The following is a 19,920-nucleotide window of genomic DNA, read 5'->3' as shown; positions in this document are numbered from 1 at the left end:
CAGCTCCAATTGCGAATTATCGCACAGATACACAAATGCCACCGACCGCGAAATCCAAAACGAGCTCACGTACGCACTTCCCAGCTGGAAAAAGCATTATAAATAGGTACGTACTGTCACTGCCATATATTTATTCGATGTAATTCTAAAAAGCCCACTAGCGCTGTATCGAATAACGCGGATATATAAATATTATGTCATTTGGCTGTGGTTTAGGAGTCTTGAAATATAAGAAAAAGTGAGGAGATTGTGGTTAAAACTAATCAAAATCAAGAAATCCAATTGATATACAGCGACTATTGTTTCCAACCAATTTTAAATATTACAATTCTCATAAAGAATCCAAAGTATATGTATCTGTGCCCAGAGAACAGAATAGCCGGATCTACGGTGCGTTCCTGGCAAAGTACCAAAGAAAAGTCGGAGAGAAATCTCGGTTATGAGCCGCTAATGCGCTCAATTAACCTGCACAGCTCCAATTGCAGTTGCATTAACTATTAATTTTCTCTTTCATTGTTCTGCTCTCTGGGCCAGTCTTAAATGTAATTACAATCATTCTGATGATGATCGGTCTTTCGGTCGGTCGGTCACACATGCGTAGAGATGCGTTGCGCTTGAGTATCTAAAAGATACACACTACTTCTTGGCAATTAAGAGTGTGAATTTTAAGCCATAAAACTGTTGCAACAACGGGGCAACGTTGTTCGTTGTCATTGTTGTTAGTCGCTTGTATCCGACTCTTTTTTTTCGGGTGAAAGTTTTGTTCTGAGAGACCTAAAGATGCTGTTTTTGTTACAGATTTTTCTTTGCCTTATTTTTTTTTTTGTATGTCAGTTGGGTCTCTGAACAATTTCCTTGACATAATTAGCTCACTCGCATATCTTATCGTGGCGAATAGTTCACATGAGCTGGCTGAAATCAAATGAATCTACAAGCTCGTAGAAAGTTCCCAATGTATCTGCAAGATAGTAGCCGCAGCAGCAGGAGAAGCGAACGTTGCCTGAGTAAACATCTTAATTCACAATAATTGCGCAAATGAAATTGAAAAGCCCCGGAGAATGCTCGATGGTTAATGGTAACCAATTCGAGAGACAGGCCCTCCGATTGCCTGTTTGCACAAAGAGAAATGTTGACAAATGTCAATCTATTATTGTTCTTTAATTTATTGGTATTTAAGTGGAATGGTTTATAGAAACATTTGCATTAAAACCGAGTTCGCAACATCAATCAATCTCTTCTATTACAAAGCTGCTGACTTAGGCACAATGTGAATTAGGTTTCTTAGGTCCCATAATGGCTAGTGGCTGGTTTTTTCTCTCAGTGTGCCTAACCTGAGTGACTGACTGACTCAGTGAGCGATCCGAAAGTGCAAACATTCAACACTGGTGGCACCAGCTGGACGACGATTGCCTCGCGGACAGGCGCAACCATCAGCGGATTGCGGAGTCGCGTTTGTTTCTAATTTCGTTTTTTTTTTTCAGGTTTTCTTTTTTTTTTTTTGGGGCGTGCGGCGGTGGCTGGAGCACTATTTGCATGGCCTGGCACACAATAGACAGAGTGGGAGAGCAGGTGAAAAGTGTCCGACAAAGAAAACAAACCTCGGATCTGTTGAATGGCGGGCGGCTGGCAGTGGTGCCAGTATCCAAACCCCCACTGCCAGTGCAATTTCATAATGGCGTCGTCAGGCCAAGATCGCTGACGACATTACAGTTAGCCAAGATGCATCTTGGCCCGATTGCAGGCCCAACTGCCTTATTTTCAGTGCCTGGATTTCTTCTCGTTTTTTGTTTTCTGTAGTTTTTTTTTGGTTGTCTGTCTGTCTGTCTGGGTTGCCTATCTGTTTGTCATGCCCTTTCCAAAAAAAGGTTGTCGCTGGCTTTTAGCAGACATCGCATAGACTCATACGTTGGGCGATTTAAAAGCAATTGGAAAACCTTTGAACTCGCATTTGGCGTTGTCAAATTACGTTTTTCGTAAATTAAAAATTGACCAAAAATTATTAACCCCAATGTCTTTAAATTGATTCGAGCATTACGTAGTTTGAAATGAATTGAAAGCTATTTACTTGTTTCCTTGAACTTTTGAAACTTAAAACTTTAAAACTTGGAAGAGTATTAAAATTTCTAAGGGAGTTTCAAACATTTTCTTCGGCTTGCAATCATCTATCATATTTTTTTTTTCGTTTCTCTTGTCTAACCAAAATATGATCAATTGTGGCCATCGTTTTTCAGCTGTTGTTGCCATTGTTGGTGTTGCTGTTGCTGCTGCTGCCACAATTGATGCAGTTGTAGTTGTTGTGGGCCGATCTTTGGAACAATAAGCGAATATTGTTCGCAAATGCGAAATAATAATAATGTTCAGCAGCCAAAATTGAGCCATGTTACCGCATCGACAACAGTCAGTCGGCAGTTGTTGCCGATGTGGCTGGTGTTGCCGCTGCCTTTTGCAAGTTGCAACAATAATTGAGCTCTTGGCTTGCTTTTGCTTTTTGTCTAGTTTTGTAATTGCCATGCAAAAAGGAAACACAAACGGACAGCTTCAATGCATTTGTAATTACATTTGATTGCAACAATTATTTAAAAATAAAAAATCACAAAAAACCAAAATTGGTCAGCGATAAAAAATCGTGTGGTATCAAATGTAGCAGCTCCTTAAATGTGTAAAAAAAAAAAAAGAGAAACAAGTGATGTTATTAAAAACACATCATTCTCAATCAGTGAGGAGCGAAAATGAAGTTTTGCCAACGATCAGAACCAAAAAAGCCAGACTTAATTAAGATCTGCTTTTTGCTCTACAAATGAGGTCATCATCACATCCGTAACGGCTGTCAATTTGCGTTTGCCTCAGTCTGATGATGAGGTATTACCCAGGTGTAGGTCTGAGTGTCATAAAGTTTTTGCCATTCGGTGGCATTGGCCCAAAAGGCACCGCTGGCAACACGCCACAAAACGGCGGTGGAGGTATTATTAATTAAAAGGGAAATGTTGCCGCTGGCCAGTCGTTAAAAAGTGAGTAATAAAGGTGTTTCCTTCTTTAACGACAATCGAATAGACACTGCAAGTCACTATTTGGTTAATTAAATAAACGCGAAAAAATAAAACAAATTAATTAGCCTTAGAAACTAAGGATCGTTTTATTAGCTGATTTATTTGCATTGCAGAGAAAGGTTTTTTTTAGTGTTTTCTATCACAACGAATTAATAAAATAAAATGTTTTTTTAAAAACAAAAAGCTATCAATAAAACCCTGTTGGCCCAAGTTAATAATAAATATCCACACAATACACTTATTCATATCAAATGACACGAAATCAACCATTGAACATTTCATATTCATAACTAGTGACGCAGACAGCTCTATAAGAAGGTCTATTTTTGCCGCGGAATGTATCTATATCAGTCTAGTCGAAATGCCTACGCGTACGTTCATAAATGTGCCAAAAATGAAAAATAAAACAACAATATCGAAAAATTCAAAAGTAAAGCCATTCAAGAAATCTATTCAAATGTTTATGTGACTTTAATTACGTGACAGCGCACTTGGAATGAAACAACATTGAAATCCTATTAAATATGTATGCAGTTATGGTCGCAGCACAGACACAAGTGTTAGCGATTGGCACAGATACTCAGATACTCGCACCCTGAGATACACAGACACATCCAGCGATTGTCGGATAGTTGGAGAAATAGAGAGGGCGCTCTAAACATCCAAACATGGACACACTAGCGAACCATAACCAAAAACCAAGTTTCGGTGGTGACGCAATTTACAAATAGTTGCGAGCGCAAAATTTGTATTTGCACACAAAATTCTACAAATACAAATAACATTCGCCCGGTGGCCGTAGCGGCAGTAGCTAACAGTATCTTACGGATACGTATGTGCAGAGTAAAGAGGAAAGCGACTACACGGAAAGAAATGCAAATCTAAATGTATATCAACTGAGTGCAACATGAATCCTAAGACAACCAAATAAAAACAACCCATTAAACAATATATAATTTTAAAAATATTCATTGCATTATGTTAATATATCTTTTTTCTATGTTGAAATAAATAGAGCAGCTTTTCTCGAAGTACCAAAGGAAGCATTGGTTTGCTAAGACCTGGACAAGTAAGGCCCGGTCCGCCGTTCAAGTGTCCGTCATCGGATTGAATCGCATCGAATCGCATTGAATCGCATGTGGCAAGGTGTAATTTACCCTTCAATCAATGCGCAGCAAATCAGTTGGCAATGTGCTGTGCGCAGGCGCACCTCGATGCTTCCCCCCTCGCTTTCCGAATCAGTTGGCAGCACATTTGGGTTAACAATTGGTTAACTGTATACCGGCCATATCGGGGCTTGTGGCTATATTTATATACCTATACCAACACATGTCTGTGTGTGCCGAATGACTAACTGGGCGCAAGGTGGTTTTTATACTCGCTTAAAAAAAAAAAGCATTAAAAAAACTTGTGTGCAAGTCGGCAGTGCAGGAGGAAAGCCAGCTAGCTACCAAAGATACTATTTGGTATTTATGTATACAACATAAGTGACTAATCGGATTTCTATGAGGTAGTTTCTTTCCATATTTGAGAGCTGCTCCATAAATACGACAATAAATTATATAGTAATTTTATGCCAAAGAGGGCCAAGCTACTAAGATTACTCAACTTTAAGAGCTTCCCAATTACTAATAACTTGATTTTGGGCAAATTACATCCCAATCCGTTAAGCACTTCCTATAACCCGTCAAATTAATAAATTATTTTTAATAAATATCTTAATTTTAACGTATTGCCACATTAAACCAGAGTGATTAATTATAAATTTTGAGATATTTTTGGAACTTAATTAATTATCTAATTGTCAGAAACCTCGTTTACATTTCCTCATTCGGTCAACTTTAGACCAAATTTTTTGCGTCAACTGCTTGGCTTGCTTTAACGCAAAGAGTTAACCAAAAACAAAAAACAAAAAACAGTAAAGGAGAAAAATAACAGACAATGAGATGTTGATCATGTTGTAGTTGGCAGGTTAACAAGCAACCCGAGCAGCCTTAGGTGTGTATTTATGTTGAAAATATCTGCGGCGAATTGGTGCTTCCTTAATTTACCATGTTAATTGCTCAAATTAACACGCAGATAAATCGAGAGACAAGTCAACAAACCCGGCCGTCGAGTCAACAACTTGGTTGCGCTTCAAGGCAGCCAAGGAAAAACGTTTCCTTTTGGCCAATGGATTGGATGACGGCCAAACAATGCGTCCAGTTTGGACAAACATTTGCAGCAGCAAACCCATTTCATGCCCATTCCCAACTTCCCACGTTGCACGGCAGGTAGACGCAAAAAACTTGTAGAACGTGCTGGTAAAAATAGCCATGCAACAGTTTGAAGCAACAAATTTTCAAGTTTAAATCTAAATGTGGCAGTAAATCGTGCCCGGCCAGCAACCAAGATGAAGATACTGCCAAAGTCCAAGCTCCAAGAAAGCCCGGCTCATAGAAATTAGAAGCGTGCTGAGGGCAGACTATCTGTGGATGGTAATCATCGCGTTGTAATCAGTTTCTTGAATGGGGTCACTTTGGTCCAATAATGAACCGAATTTCCACAAAATGTTTGTCACACTTTTGACATTTGCACGATTCGCTTGTCGACCGAAAAAATAGTTCCCAAAATAAATGAATCGGGAATGAGAATTAAGACAGCGGACTGCCATTCACTGAGCACGCAAACTCGCCACAAATCCAAAATGCATTTCGTCTTGCTCTGTTGCGCCAATGCGGCGTATGCGCAATGTCTGGCGACAGGCAAGTTTGATATTAATTTACGTAGCTGCGGTGAAGTTGAGTAAGTTATTATCCCCGAAAAAAATATTTATGCCCAATCTTGCAAACTTATTTAAGGATTAAAAACATTATAGTATATATAGTATATGCCTAAAATTGCGTCTCGATTAATTAGAAATCAAAGCAATATTCAGAAAAGTATTTGAAGCAGTAAAGTATTGACTTGAAACCTTAAGAGTTTGGAATGAAAGTGGGGCGCGACTTTTAACGCACTTGGCAAAGTTCACAAGTGTTCGCAAGAGTCAGGTGTCGTCAGAAAGGCAAAGAGTATTGAAAAAGAGCAAGGGAAACGAAGAATCATCAGGCCGGCATTTGGCTGGTTGTTAAATTTAAAACTTTAATGTCATGCACGAAAGAAAATGTGTGGAAAATGCATTTGCGTGGCCACCACATGGCAACACACGAAATCATCAGCTTGTTGACAGGACGAGGGGGTGGGGGAGGGGGAACATAAAATTGAAGAAAATAAAAAACGGCAGCGCGAAAATATCTCAAAACAAACAGATGCAGATGCGGCGAAAAGCGGGAGGAAAAAGTGCAGCGAGAAAAGTGCACGTAAACAAAGATAGGCAAAGGCAGCTGAGCAGAGGAAAAAAAAAAAAAAAACAATATTTCCGCATTCCTCTCGCCGCAAGCAAACCGGGCAAACATACGAGTATATTTGACAAAATTTCGTGGCACCCCGATGAGATGCAAGTATCCGGGGCTCCAAGTGGGCGCATCTAACCCAAATTCGTTAGTTTTTATTACTTTTATTTCAATTAAAATCAGCAGCGTTAGTTTGGTTCCAGCGAATCTGCAACTCGTTTCGATTGGAAAGTGTTGCCAATTTGCTGCGATGGTGACTTTAATTGTGCGCTTTATTAGCGCAATTTATGCCCCGACTTGGCTCAATGCTCCCCATCGACAAACCAGCGGCTCGTGCTCTGCACTTCGACTCCCCAACCGACTCCATTTAGTTTCATCTCAGCTCTTGATTATTATTTCTCAGTCATTGCAATTTCATCTAATTTACGGCAATTACGCTCTAAATTCAATTGTTACGAAATTATGATGATTTATACACTCTGACTCCAGGCATCGTCCACGTACATATGTACGTGTGCCTGAGCGAACTGTTGATTCAGCATCCGTGAAACTTTTCAATCCACCCATGGATCAGCGCCATAGAAAGTAGAACAGGGCACGAGAGTGAGAAAAGCGTCAAGCGAACAATGGCAAGGCAATGACAAAAAACATACACAAAAGCACAAACAGCAAGCCGAAAATGAAAACTGAAAATGAACAGTAATCAACCAAAAGTTAAACGATAAAGTATACCCATTAACTGCCGAATCAGGGTATAACATGCTCTGCAATCAATATTCCAAACTTAAGGATTGGTATTGATTGGTTTCAACTAAATAAAACTCTCATTATGATAAATAATTCCTATAAATAATTAAAGAAAGGAAAGCCGAATACGCAATTACGTGGTACTCAACAGTCGTGACAAAAAATGCGCACACCTTATTTTTACGTAAAGTCACATGACAATTGTAGCCGAGTTATTATAATATTATTATACGACTCAATTTGCAAATAAATAAAAAATAAATTGAAGTATATATAAGCATGTATTATCGGCATTGTGCCATTTCCCAGGGGCGGGTTAGGGGGGTGCGTACATACATACACACACATGTGTGTGAGTTGTCGAATGTGCGAAATATCACAAGTCGAGGAATACAAAGAATACGAGCGGCTAAGAGTCGAATGTTAAACAATCAACCAAAGTGCAAATAACGGCCTTTTTATTTAGCTGTTTTTCAGGACCCCAAGGTTACAACTTGCCCACTATAAATTTACTGCACTCTATTATTCAGTTGCGGCAAATGCATTCGTGTTCTAAGCAAACAAAACAATATAACCGCGATGAGTTTGGCAAATTACGCAAATGAATGATTCAGTCTATTTGAGCGACTGTAAAAACAGAATGGAAATTTCAGAGTAAAACATCGGCTGATATGAGCCCGCGGGCAAAACAAACAATAGAGTATAATGAACGAAACTTGTATTGGTTTCGGATGTAGGTTGTGATAAGGCTTGTGCTCAAGGTGTGTTTAAACTACATAGTTGTCTTCTGAGTTATATCGAATGGGAGGTACATTAAAGAGTATTTAATGCAGACATCTTTATCACCCATTTGATCATAATTGTTTAGCCTCAAAATTCAGATTTTTTTATTAAATTTTACATATATTTGGTCTGCATTACTCAAATTATTTTTTTTTTCAAAATTCGAAAATACGCCGGAAATCTTTGTCAGAGGGCAAGCCTCTGCGTTGTGTCACCATGTCCCAATTTTCCATTGAGCCTTAGATTTCGCTGCTATGCCGACAAATGCAAAAGAAAAATGGTGAGTACTAAGGATCGAATATAGAATCATTTCTCTCATCTCTCAACAATCCACACTAGGAACCCAAGAAGTTTCGGCTAGACCGTGGACCCTACCTTTCCCAGCTGGACTACCAATCTCGTCTGCAGTTCCAAGCACCAGCTCTGAGGTTACCCCTTACCAGCATTATATGCACCATTGGACCCTCATCCAGCCAGCCCGAGGTTCTTCTTAATCTCATTCACGCTGGGATGAAGGTGGTCCGATTGGACTTCTCCGACGGCACCCACGATTGCCATTGCCAGGCTATCCAGGCGGCTCGTAAAGCCATCGCCATGTATGCGGAGGAAACGGGTCTTCCCAGGAGCTTGGCCATTGCCCTGGACACCAAGGGTCCGGTAATCAATCCACAGGGTGTAGCTGCTGATTTAAACGCCATAACCGAACAAGACAAACTGGATCTCAAGTTTGGAGCGGATCAAAAGGTTGACATGATCTTCGCATCGTTCATCCGCGATGCCAAAGCTTTGAAAGAAATTCGCCAGGCACTGGGTGCCTGTCCATCAAGTGAGCACATAAAGATCATTTCCAAGATCGAAAGTCAACAGGCTCTGGCGAACATAGATGAGATAATCCGCGAATCCGATGGCATAATGGTGGCCCTTGGGAATATGGGCAACGAAATAGCACTGGAGGCTGTACCGCTGGCCCAGAAATCGATTGTGGCCAAGTGCAACAAGGTTGGAAAGCCTGTGATCTGTGCCAATCAAATGATGAATTCGATGATAACCAAGCCACGTCCCACTCGCGCCGAATCCTCTGATGTGGCAAACGCAATCTTGGATGGTTGTGATGCCCTTGTGTTGTCAGATGAAACGGCCAAGGGTAAGTACCCGGTGCAATGTGTGCAGTGCATGGCCAGAATATGCGCCAAAGTCGAGTCGGTTTTATGGTACGAGAGCATTCAGAACAACCTCAAGAGCGAAGTCCGGATCAACGCCGCCGATCACATCTCGGCGGTAAGCACGGCAATTGCAGAAGCGGCAACGGTGAGTCAGGCTCAGGCAATAGTGGTGGCCAGTCCGTGCTCCATTGTGTCCCAGATGGTCAGTCAAATGAGGCCGCCGTGTCCTATCGTGTTGCTCACAGGCTGCCCACATGAGGCCGCTCAATCCTTGCTTTTTCGTGGCGTTTATCCACTCCTTGTCAAGGAAATGGTTTATGGCAGCGTAAACTACTGTCGCATCATGCAATCGGGCTTAAAGATATTGGCCAAGTTGGACATCCTGAAGGCAGGCCAAAGGGGAACTTTGGTGCTGGTCAATGCCATGTCGGCAGACAAGCTCACCTTCAGGCTGTTCACTTTTGCACAGCCAACTGAGGCAGAGCGAGAAGAAGAACGCTGCCGAAAGTTGGCCAGGAAGCAGCGATGCAAGGAAATGTCTGTAAATAAATCCTGTCCAAATCCAAAGAGCAGTAAGTCTGAAATATCTATAAAGTCCGATGAAAAAGATGGTACCAGTTCAAAGAAAGAATTTCCTAAGGACGAAGAAGTTTCGAAATGTTTACAACTAGAAAATGAAATTCAGCAGAAACGGGGTGAAGATTCTGTAATGAACAAAGAAAATGAAAATCTCTGCCACAACGTGGCATTGAAGTGCTTACATTTGAAGAATGAAAGACAAGCTCAATCGGAAGCTATGATGAAACAGACGGAAAAACTTAAAAAAGCGGAAGATCCTAGAAAAAACAATGGGACCCTTAAGGATAGTTTTAACCGTAAGAAAAAAGACGATAAAACCTCGAAGTCCGATAAAAAGGATGGTTCCAGCTCAAAGAAAGATCGTCCTAACCACAAGGAAGTCTGGAAATGTTTACAGCGGAGTCAAGATTTGGTAATGGCAGAAGAAAATGAATATCTCTGTTCAAAAAAATCAAAAGAATGTCCCAATAAGGACGACGAGGCCTTGAAGTGCTTACAGCTGAAAAAACAAAGACAAGCTCGAGCGGAAGCTGAGATGAAAAAGAAGGCAGAACTAAAAAAAAATAATAGTTTAAGCCATAAGAAAGAAGACGATAAAGCACCAAACTGCAACAAACTTAAAAAACAAGGCCCAAAGAAGAATAAGTGCAGAGTAGTCAAAATTTCGAGGACATCCGAAAAGGATAATTATATTCCGAAGAAAGAATATCCTAGGATCTTCAATATAGAAAAGGCTCAGCCAAAAACTGTGGTCAAACACAGTAAAGAGTTGGCAAAGTCCTGCGATATTGTACTCGAAAACTGCAAGACCGTAAAACGCAAAAACTGCAAGACTGTAAAATTAGAAAAATGTAAGACAGTAAAACTTGAAAACTGCAAAATAACAAAACTTAAGAAGTGCAAAACGATCAAGCTCGAAAATTGTAAGCAGCCGCGAAGAGTTAGGCAAAGAACTAATCTTACTAAAAAGGCGTGAAGAAGGTGTATGATTCAAGTGCGAAGATACAATTGTTATTGTGTCAAGGGTGTAATAATGGCGTAAGAAACGTTCTCTTTTGACATATCGCAAATTAATAAAGGCGTGTTTTGAAATTTTAGACATTTTTTGGAATGCTATATCAATTAAAAAAATGTTTCCAATTAGCTTTTCTCTCCATTTTGTGCTTCCCTTTTTTTTTTATATTTCCAGATGAAGCAATTATCAACGAAAAAAAAAAACAAAAGTCAAAGCAGAGCTTGAAAAATAAAAAATAAAACATTGAAAAAGAAAGGCAATTGGTTTGAGAACTTAATTAGCCAACGTTTGGTTGTGACACGTTAAGTTTTTTAATTTAGCTGGAAATATGAATTAAACAAAGCTTTGGCGACAAATTTCACTGAACAAAAAAAAAACGTAAAATGCCTGAATCAAACAATAACATAAAAAGGGTACAAAACGCACTCAAAACAATTAAAAATGCCAACAGAGCAGTGCAAAAGTTAAACAAAGAAGCCAAAAGCACACACACATAGTACCCATACAAAGTTTCACAGATATGAAGTGAGTGGTATACAATAATAATTGCTATATAGCGAAACCGACTTAGCCGGGGAAGTTAAACAAAAAAAAAAAACAAGAGAGCCCGCATGGAAATGCCACAAGTTGAATAATATGGTATATAAAACAACTAGAGGGGTGTGCTTTCAACCGAGTCAAGACCGTGCATAATCAATTCGAAATGAATGACACAAGTGAGTCGAACGAATAGAACCCGGCTATAATAATAATAACAGTCTCTTAAGATCTCTAAACGAAGTCCCAGCATTGGGCTTGCATACAAATTACCGTCTAGTAACAATTAAAAATTAACCACTAGTTAGTTATATTCTTAATTAACAAGATAAACATAGTGGGAGATGCTAGGAGGGGCGAAAAAAGCGCTGTCTTGGTCATATTGAAGCTTGTCTATGTAATTAGTTAAGTAAATGCACAAGGTTACAAGGGGGTAGGGAAAGGAAAGTGCATTGCAAAAAAAATGTACATTAACAAAGTAGGGTGGTGGTATGGGATCAGTAAATAATTCGTGTTGGGCAAGGTTATGACGGGAATGCGGGTGCAACAGAGGTGCTTGAACTCAAGCCTTCAACACAGAAACATTATTTAATGTTATTAAACACAATTAAATAACAAGCATTTATAAGTTACGAATGCAGTAATATACTATCTTAATTAATATATATGTATGTTTTGATATCTATACTGAAATATCGATAGGAATTTTAGTTTTTATGGTATACTTTATAAGAAATGAGTATAGTAACTAATATAATAATGTAGGTGTACATAAATATATATATATATAATAACCTAATATTATTCAAAGATATACATTATCACAGTATTTTAGTAAAATGGTAACTTGATTTATTACAGTGTAAGCCGTTTTGTGAAGGAAATGCACCAACTTTTAAATCAATCGGTTATGAAATCGGTTTACAGTGATTTCGACTTCCGTTTGAGAAAACTCATGTGGAAGAAGTTCCATTTATCAAAGCGCATTTGGGTTATACGAACTATATGGAATATGAAGATACGCACCATTTATCTAGTTAAATCTCATTTAAAACGGGTCTCGGCTAGAATGTTGAAATCGCTATATAGCATGCCTGTTGGTTGGTTGGCCGAAAATTAAAATTGATTAATCCAAATGAATGAGCTGCGATGTCTAAGTGGGTTTATTTTGGTTTAATTTACTGATATTTCCGAAGGTGGAATCATTTGATTTCTCTGATACGGTCACAAGTCACTTTTCATTTTCTTTTCTTTTCTTTTTTTTTGCCAACACACGGAGATAAATATTTTTCGATTTTGCTATGGGGGACTTTCGGGTTGTTGCGTTTAAAATTTCACTTTTAGTGCCGGGGTTTCGTAATACCTGGGCGTCAGAAACTAGATATCTTTTTATTGATTTATTTAGTATGCAAAAAGAGAGATATGCGATCTCTTGGGTTTATTTTTTTTTTTTTCGTAGTGCGAGCAGCTTAATTTATAGCGAACCGAAAATGTAGAACGCGATCGAAGCGCGTCTCCGCAGCACACAATTGCAATTCACAGACACTAAAGCACTCGGATGGAGAATAAAGGTTGTGAAGTGATTCAGCTGCCCGGGATCAGATGACGCAGAATCTGCTCTTTGTTTGAGGCCCTTGAACACTCGGTTTCTTGTTGTATTTTGTTATGTATATATTTGCTTACAAAATATTGAGACACGTGCGCTAGGCTGAAGAATATACGTGTATCTTGCAGATACACTTTCAGTACTAGAGATACGAGGAAAAAAATAATTCCACCAAAGCGTTATCGCGTTGTACGCGGCTCTGCAATTGTTAAACAACTAAAGGAAAATAAAGCCAGCGAGAGTCCAACAGCTGCGAGCAGATTGTCGAGTTTCGCTGAATGCGATAGATTTAGCGAGAGAGAAAAGATACATTTACGGAGAGCGAATCGCTGAGCGAGAGCGGAAATCGAGTGAAACTGGCTAGCGGCTAACTGCTAGCCCTCGCAGCTGCTAGCGCTCGATTGACATGAGTCATGTGAGCGCTGAGTAAAAGTCAGCAAAGAAACTTGGTATTCTATGGATTTTCAGATACGTTTTAATATCAACATTATAAGTTGAACTTATTTTATATTACTAAATCTTTATATTTCAATAGAATTATTGACTTATTATAGTATATCTTGCAAAACCGAAACCTTTTCCTGTTAATTAAAATATTGAGTGAGTATTTTTCATTCAGCTGGCTGAATAAAGAGCAACGCGAAATTCAGAGTGAGCCAAACTCAAAGAGAAAGTGTTTTCGAGCACTTAAGAGCATTGTTATGTATCAATACAAAACCTGCATCTGCTGCATCATCTTCGGCTTTTATTTTTGAGGATCCTATCATCGCAAAGGTTATTTTTCTTTCAGACACACGCTTTGTTTTTATTTGTTTACGCACTGTATTTGTTGTTCGGCGCGTTTAATTTCTAGGTAAACAATCGGCACTTAGGGCGCCCGCTTAGATGTAATCAATTACAGATAATTAAGACAGAACTCCACGAGGAGCACAAAAGAAATAAAGAACTCAAAAGAATGCAAGCGTGTAAAGTGTGGCAAAGGGTAATGCACTGGGCCAAAGACACATAGCAGACATCAGCAACATCGGACAGCAGCAACAACAAGTTAGAACCGATGCCGAACGTTGCGACAATAAGTTACCTATCCATAAAAATATCATACATCGGAGTAAGTAGTAAGTACTTTGTTTTTGTTTTCGCCGGAGTAGTATTCAAATCTCAATCTCAATCTATAAAAAGTTACGTTCTTTCTAGCTATTAAAATCATACTTCTAAGAAAAGTAAATCTACATAACATCTTTCGAATATTTTATTGTAGATTTATCTGCTTAAATTATAATTATAAATTATATATCTGCACGATTATAGTATACCCCACTAACTACGAACACCGGGTATAACCACTGAGCAACTCATTAGTTTTTATTATGGTTGTTTGCCATTGGTGTTGATGTTGCCGAGCCATATGAAGGAGAGAAAAAGCCGCCATGGACAAGTACAGCTAAAGACCAAAGCGGAGAGCCAACGCTCGAGTGACCCACTGTCCAAGTGGACGGCCTTTCTTATCTGTCTCCACCTCCCTGCTTAATTACACGCCAAGGAGTCGGGTCAGAGGCACAGTTGGCAAACTAATATCATACCATGCATGTACGTAGTAGAAGAGACTCCAATCCACTCCACTCCACTCCACTCCACTTCATTGGGGTGCTAGTGGGACACATGAAGGGCATAACACACCAAGACCAAGTTGCCATGGAACCACTGCGAAAGGTTTAATCAATGACCCGCTCGCTTGCTCGCGCTCTCAAGAGAAAAACAACTTGAGTTTGAGTTGGTTATTTATGGAAATTGATAAGACAAATCGTATGGTTTTACGACCTTTAATTTCCATACACTTTAAGTACCTTGCCATGGCTACCAATAGGAAATATCAAAAAAAAAGCAAACCAATCCTTAATTATGTGAAAGGAAAAAAGCTTTGCATATTTGAGAAATTCTTTAAAATGTGTGTGAGATTGCGAATGGTATTATTTTCATGGAGCCACAACATTTCATTAACACAACTGAGATATTTGAGAATGTCCATCGTGTACCATAAATGATTTCAGCTTTTATATTCAAAGAAAATTATTCTAATATTTAAAATCAGAACAATAATCAGTGTTGATTGTTTTATACCTTTTAAATATTTATGAATAAATAATGTTGTTGTCGATTTGTCTCTATCTCTCTGGCTTATTCGAGTGTTGCTGAAAATGTGCACCATCATAGATTAAAGTTTCTACCTTAATAATTAATGTAGCTGGTGTTTTTGTGTGTTGGTGTCATAAGTTGATAACAGTTGTGTACAAACTTGAATTATTGCTTATCAATTTGCTATGTGTAGGTGTGAGAATGTCTATAAAAACATCTAAACTAACCGGATTCAATTCAGTTTGCAAACGTTAGCTGACCGAGAAGTATTCAACGGTTTCTTTAAGGTGATAAAAAAAAGAGAGAGTGTTACATGTTCAATTAAATTTATATATGGAAACTTAATTACTATATAATACGTTGCGATCATTGTTCATTTAATCGCAAATTTTTAAGTGTGAAAAAAAACCGTAATAACAATGTTCCCCATTTCAGATGTCATACAAGGTTGAAGCTGTTCCCGATTCCTACGCCGCCCTGGGCGAGGGACCCCACTGGGATGTTGATCGCCAGAGTCTGTACTACGTGGACCTCGAATCCGCCGGCATTAATCGTTATGATTTCAAGCAGAACAAAGTGTACAGGGCTAAAATCGAGGGCGAGATATTTGCATCGTTCATTCTGCCGGTTGAGAACAAACCGCAGGAGTTTGCCGTAGGATGCGGTCTTCGTACGGTCATCGTCCAGTGGGATGGAGTCTCCGCAGTGGCCAAGGTCACTCGCACCCTGTTCGAGGTGCAGCCGGACCTGAAGGAAAACCGCCTTAATGATGCCAAAACCGATCCCAATGGCCGTTTTTACGGTGGCACCATGGCCGACAGTGGCGACATATTCACCCAATGGAAGGGTGAGCTCTACAGCTGGCAGGCCGGTGGACAGCCCAACGCTATCCGTAGCAAGGTGGGCATATCCAATGGCCTGGCCTGGGATGTCAAGGCCAAGAAGTTCTACTTCATCGACACCAACAACCACGAGGTATTGGCCTATGACTACAATCAGAGCACCGGCGCCGTAAGCAACCCAAAGGTCATCTTCGATCTGAGGAAGATTCGGCCCGAAGGACCATTGTTCCCTGATGGCATGACCGTAGACACCGATGGCAATATCTACGTGGCCACCTTCAATGGTGGCACCGTCTTCAAGGTCAATCCAAGGTAGGTTTCTTTAATTTCCCATTCTAGTTCAATACTAAACATTATCTTTTTAATTCAGCACCGGTAAAATTCTGCTGGAGATCAAAATTCCAACCACCCAAATCACCTCGGTGGCTTTTGGAGGTCCCAATTTGGATATTTTGTATGTGACAACCGCCAACAAGTTCGACCAGCCAAAACCAGCTGGTACCACCTTCCAGGTCACTGGGCTCAATGCCAAGGGTTACGCCGGCGTTAATTTGAAGATCTAGATTATAGACTACTTGTATAATAGCATTTAATTAAATAATCAAACATTTACTTGTATACTGAACTAATGCAGTTGGTTTTTCTCTTATTTTTGGCATTTACTAGTTTCCAAATATCTAAAAATGTGCCGAAGCTCTGTGAAGGGCATATCTTTAATTCTAAGATTGCAATCAAATCATTTAGGAACATCACATTTCATGATGCATTTTGATGATAAGATTCATTTAACGAAATAAATAAACACTTATGTACAATATAAAACCAGAAAATATATAGTCTTTGACCTTGAGGGATGTGAAGCAATCCCTGGTTCCATGCCAGATAAGTGAGAACCACTCCAAAAAAACCAATAGATTTTTATGAAATTGATATATAGCAGCGCTATACTCCCTTGGTGTTATTTTTGTAGGGCAAACGATTCAGATTAAAATGAAATTGCAATAGTTTATTTTTTAAAAACATCTAGTAAAGTACCAGGGAGATATTACTACTTAATTGGGCAAACAGATACCAAGTTGATACGTCAAATGTTCTAGGGGACTCGTACTTAATAGATTGTATTTGTTGTGCGTTTAAAGTTCTGTGGAAGATTTTAAAAATTCTAATCTAATCTCGATAAAATAGCAAATCATCTATTTCATTATAATAAACTAACGATTTTCATTGCAACTTTTAGTGTGTATTCATTAGCAATAAAATCTATTTTTACCATCAATGTAAATCCTTCATTTCAGCACAAAATTTGTTCCATTTTATCTTATCTCTTTTTCCACTTGCGAGATAGTCAAATCCCCCATAATTACAAGTTAAATGAGCTCTAGGCGGAAATTTTACTATTATGAATGAGCACAATACAATAAAAAAAACTAGCGATTGGCTTACAAAATCAAACCATTTCAAATAAATTGCAATAAATCGATTCAAATATATATCGCCTCAATCGAAAGAGGGCACAATATTGATTGTATGTGAAATGTAACTAGACAGTGGCTAGAAAATCTTGTGGGATACGAGGAGGTCTCCAGGGGGCAAGAGCAATCAAAAACATATTTCCAAAAAAAAAAAATGGAAAAGAAGGGCGAGGAAGATGAGAGATCTATTCGACAATTGTTTGCGCTGCACCCAAAACAACTGTTCCACAATATATGGGTAATAAAAGATACATTTATTCAGATACAGATACAGTATCCATATGCGCATTGTTTGACAACACGAGAATGCCACACAGACTGATACAGATCCAGATACCGAACACATATGGCAGCAATAAACATAAAGAAAGACAAGAGATGGGGCTGAAAACTGAAAACTGGGTACTTGGGCTCTGGGGTCTGGGGGACTGGAACCTGCCACTTAAACCGCAATCAGAAACAAAATTGATTTAAATTTGAAAATGTAAACAACACCCGACAAGGAGGACGGATTTAACAGCAATGCAACGTAATTGTATTATAACAACAGAGGCTGAGACTTTCAATTCATAACCGTCGGTGGTCACAGTGGGTCTGGAAAATAAATGGATATTTAAGGCCTTATTTACACATTTTGGGCCACCTTGAGAAAAAAGATTAAATATTGACTCAATGAACACAAAAGCTGGCTGTTTCTCGAGCTTTAAATAGCGAATAAAGTGTGCAAATGTTCATTTCATTTCACTTGTTCTATACTTTTTCATTCTTATCTATCAGAATGTTTCGAAAGCTGCCACAAAATGCTATGATCCACTGTGCCTCGAAAGTATCGCCCACAAACATTCCTATCCATACCGAATGGGGCATATCACATACGAGGGTGCCACACCCACTGGGCACTTTTTTGGGGGAAACCCACGTTAGAAAGCGCAGTAAACCAGTGGAAAGTGTCAAACGATCTGATCATCAAATTTGAAAAGAAAGCATGAGAAATACGTAAGGTAAATATTTAAAATGCAGATTGCATCTCAATTTGATTGAATAATAAAAATAATATTGGATGTAGGTAATAAAAAAAAGGTTTACAAGTTATTACAACTTTATGCAAATTTAATGTTTTGACCAGGTTTTACGGCCTGAAAGGTAATAAATACAAATCATTACAATATTGCTTTATGTTTCTTCTGTTATTCCAACTCTTATTTTAAAGACATATAATATTAGACTGCAAGAATAAATGCAATTTAACTGACAATTTTTTAACAAATTCTGCTGGAAATACCCAAATAAGATATGCACGTTAAACTTGTATCATGTTTTGAGGAAATGAACAATAGGATGTCTCTTCTAACCATTCCCATCGACTTTTCCAGACCATGAAAATGTGTGTAGCTTCGGGAAAAACCGAAGCTGGGCAAAAAATACTGGCAAACAATTTTTTTCGGGAGCTTTGTTGTCTGCGTTTGCCGACGTACGTTAATGAAGCTTATGAGCAGCAGCGCACAAGTCGCAACTCACTGAACTGCAACAAAAACAACAAGCACAGTGAAGCACAAGTGAAGCGTTGCAGTGCGCGACAGAGAGGGCAGACCGTACGGTTGGCATGCGAGGGAGGGAGAGAACGAACCGCAAGCGGGCGGCAACAAAAGGAGAGCGCTGCGCCAGTCAATGGCTGCACCTGTAACCACCTGCCCATACCGCCCATCCCCATCCCTCCCTCCGTCCACCACTCCTAGCCCCATCAAAATGAGACAAAGCACAGTTATGCTCGGCTTTGGCGGTTGGCGGTTGGCTCATTAATGTCTGACACGTTTGAGCGATCACCGTGCTGCAGAAACTCGAAAAAAGGTACTGATATAAAAATATATAAAAAAAAAAACAAACAGCCCAAAAAAAACGCAGTGTAAACAATTTTTTTAAAGCCGCTCGTGATTAACATTAAAAACGCATTTCCAATGGAGATCTGATTCTGCATGCACCGATTTCCGAGAGGAACAGATAGGCGGACTGCGGCAGCCAAGCAGAACGTTTATAAATATAATACAGTAGTTAGTGGCTACAAACGAAACAACCAACCATGCTAAACTTACAACTTTTCTAAAGCTATATCTATTTGAATATTAGGTATCTAAATTTATAATCTGGATCAAGAACTCATTTAAGTATAACCACGGAGTTATTAGCGCGTTCTTCTTAGGCGGAGCTTACTGTTTAAACTATGAATTGGGCGGGAATTATATATTCAGATATGACACGACCCAAGTTGCAAGTGCAGCGGAAGTGATCCATTACGCAAGTTTAGAGCGGAAAGAGCGGTGCGATTGCTCGAAAAAAAGAGATGGCAGAGTGGAAGGTAGAAAATGAGTATTAAAACCCATGGGGGTTTTATTACAATTACAATTCTGTGACATGCCAAACGAATCCCTCGAACTGGAAACTCTCTGTTCCAACCAGAATTCTTTATTTTTGGTTTTCTTTTCCTGTTTTGGGGTTAAATCTAAATACATACAAATGGCATTATCAAAGTTTAAATAAAATACTACATTTTATAATACATAACTTAAAGGGGATATATTATATTTGATTGGCAATTATAGAAGTTCCTTGTTCTCCTAATATTACAAG

The 19,920-nt window shown here is 39.1% G+C and overlaps 3 protein-coding genes across 11 annotated transcripts in view; 2 read left to right on the top strand and 1 right to left on the bottom strand.

Annotated features, from left to right (window-relative positions):
• The window catches only part of jvl (javelin-like), a 54,287-nt gene that overhangs the window by 33,327 nt on the left and 1,040 nt on the right, over positions 1-19,920 (bottom strand). For 3 of the 6 annotated variants that reach the window (NM_001260177.2, NM_001260179.2, NM_001104323.3), the window contains exons 1-2: positions 12,926-13,067; positions 12,269-12,336 (exon numbers count right to left, since the gene is read on the bottom strand). The exons of the other annotated variants lie outside the window; for them this stretch is intronic. The gene's annotated coding sequence lies outside the window, so the exon portion shown is untranslated. Of the gene's footprint in view, positions 1-12,268; positions 12,337-12,925; positions 13,068-19,920 lie in introns of those variants that run through there. 6 annotated transcript variants of the gene reach the window in all.
• CG7362 (uncharacterized protein) lies at positions 8,082-10,794 on the top strand. Its single transcript, NM_142131.2, has 2 exons — positions 8,082-8,228; positions 8,288-10,794. Exons 1-2 carry the CDS (start codon positions 8,226-8,228, stop codon positions 10,664-10,666), a joined length of 2,382 nt encoding a protein of 793 aa, NP_650388.2. The 5' UTR covers positions 8,082-8,225; the 3' UTR covers positions 10,667-10,794.
• Positions 11,296-16,641, top strand: smp-30 (Senescence marker protein-30). Of its 4 annotated transcripts, none has more exons than NM_001275651.1 (3): positions 11,296-11,421; positions 15,417-16,135; positions 16,194-16,450. In NM_001275651.1, exons 1-3 carry the CDS (start codon positions 11,413-11,415, stop codon positions 16,384-16,386), a joined length of 921 nt encoding a protein of 306 aa, NP_001262580.1. In that variant the 5' UTR covers positions 11,296-11,412; the 3' UTR covers positions 16,387-16,450. The 4 variants fall into 4 exon arrangements, with proteins under 4 accessions (NP_001262580.1, NP_001262581.1, NP_731942.1 ...); NM_001275652.1 differs by lacking the exon at positions 11,296-11,421 and adding an exon at positions 13,643-13,963; NM_169602.2 differs by lacking the exon at positions 11,296-11,421 and adding an exon at positions 15,217-15,268 and having other exon boundaries at positions 16,194-16,641.

Source organism: Drosophila melanogaster, chromosome 3R, assembly GCF_000001215.4.
Source record: "Drosophila melanogaster chromosome 3R".
Classification (NCBI taxonomy): domain Eukaryota; kingdom Metazoa; phylum Arthropoda; class Insecta; order Diptera; family Drosophilidae; genus Drosophila; species Drosophila melanogaster.
This window is presented reverse-complemented; position numbering and strand designations above follow the sequence as displayed.

What these genes read in the sequence shown, in the direction of transcription:
- smp-30 (NM_001275651.1), top strand. An exon ending in GTCTTCAAGGTCAATCCAAG is followed by an intron (nt 16,136 to 16,193) that starts GTAGGTTTCTTT and finishes TTTTTAATTCAG; the next exon opens with CACCGGTAAAATTCTGCTGG.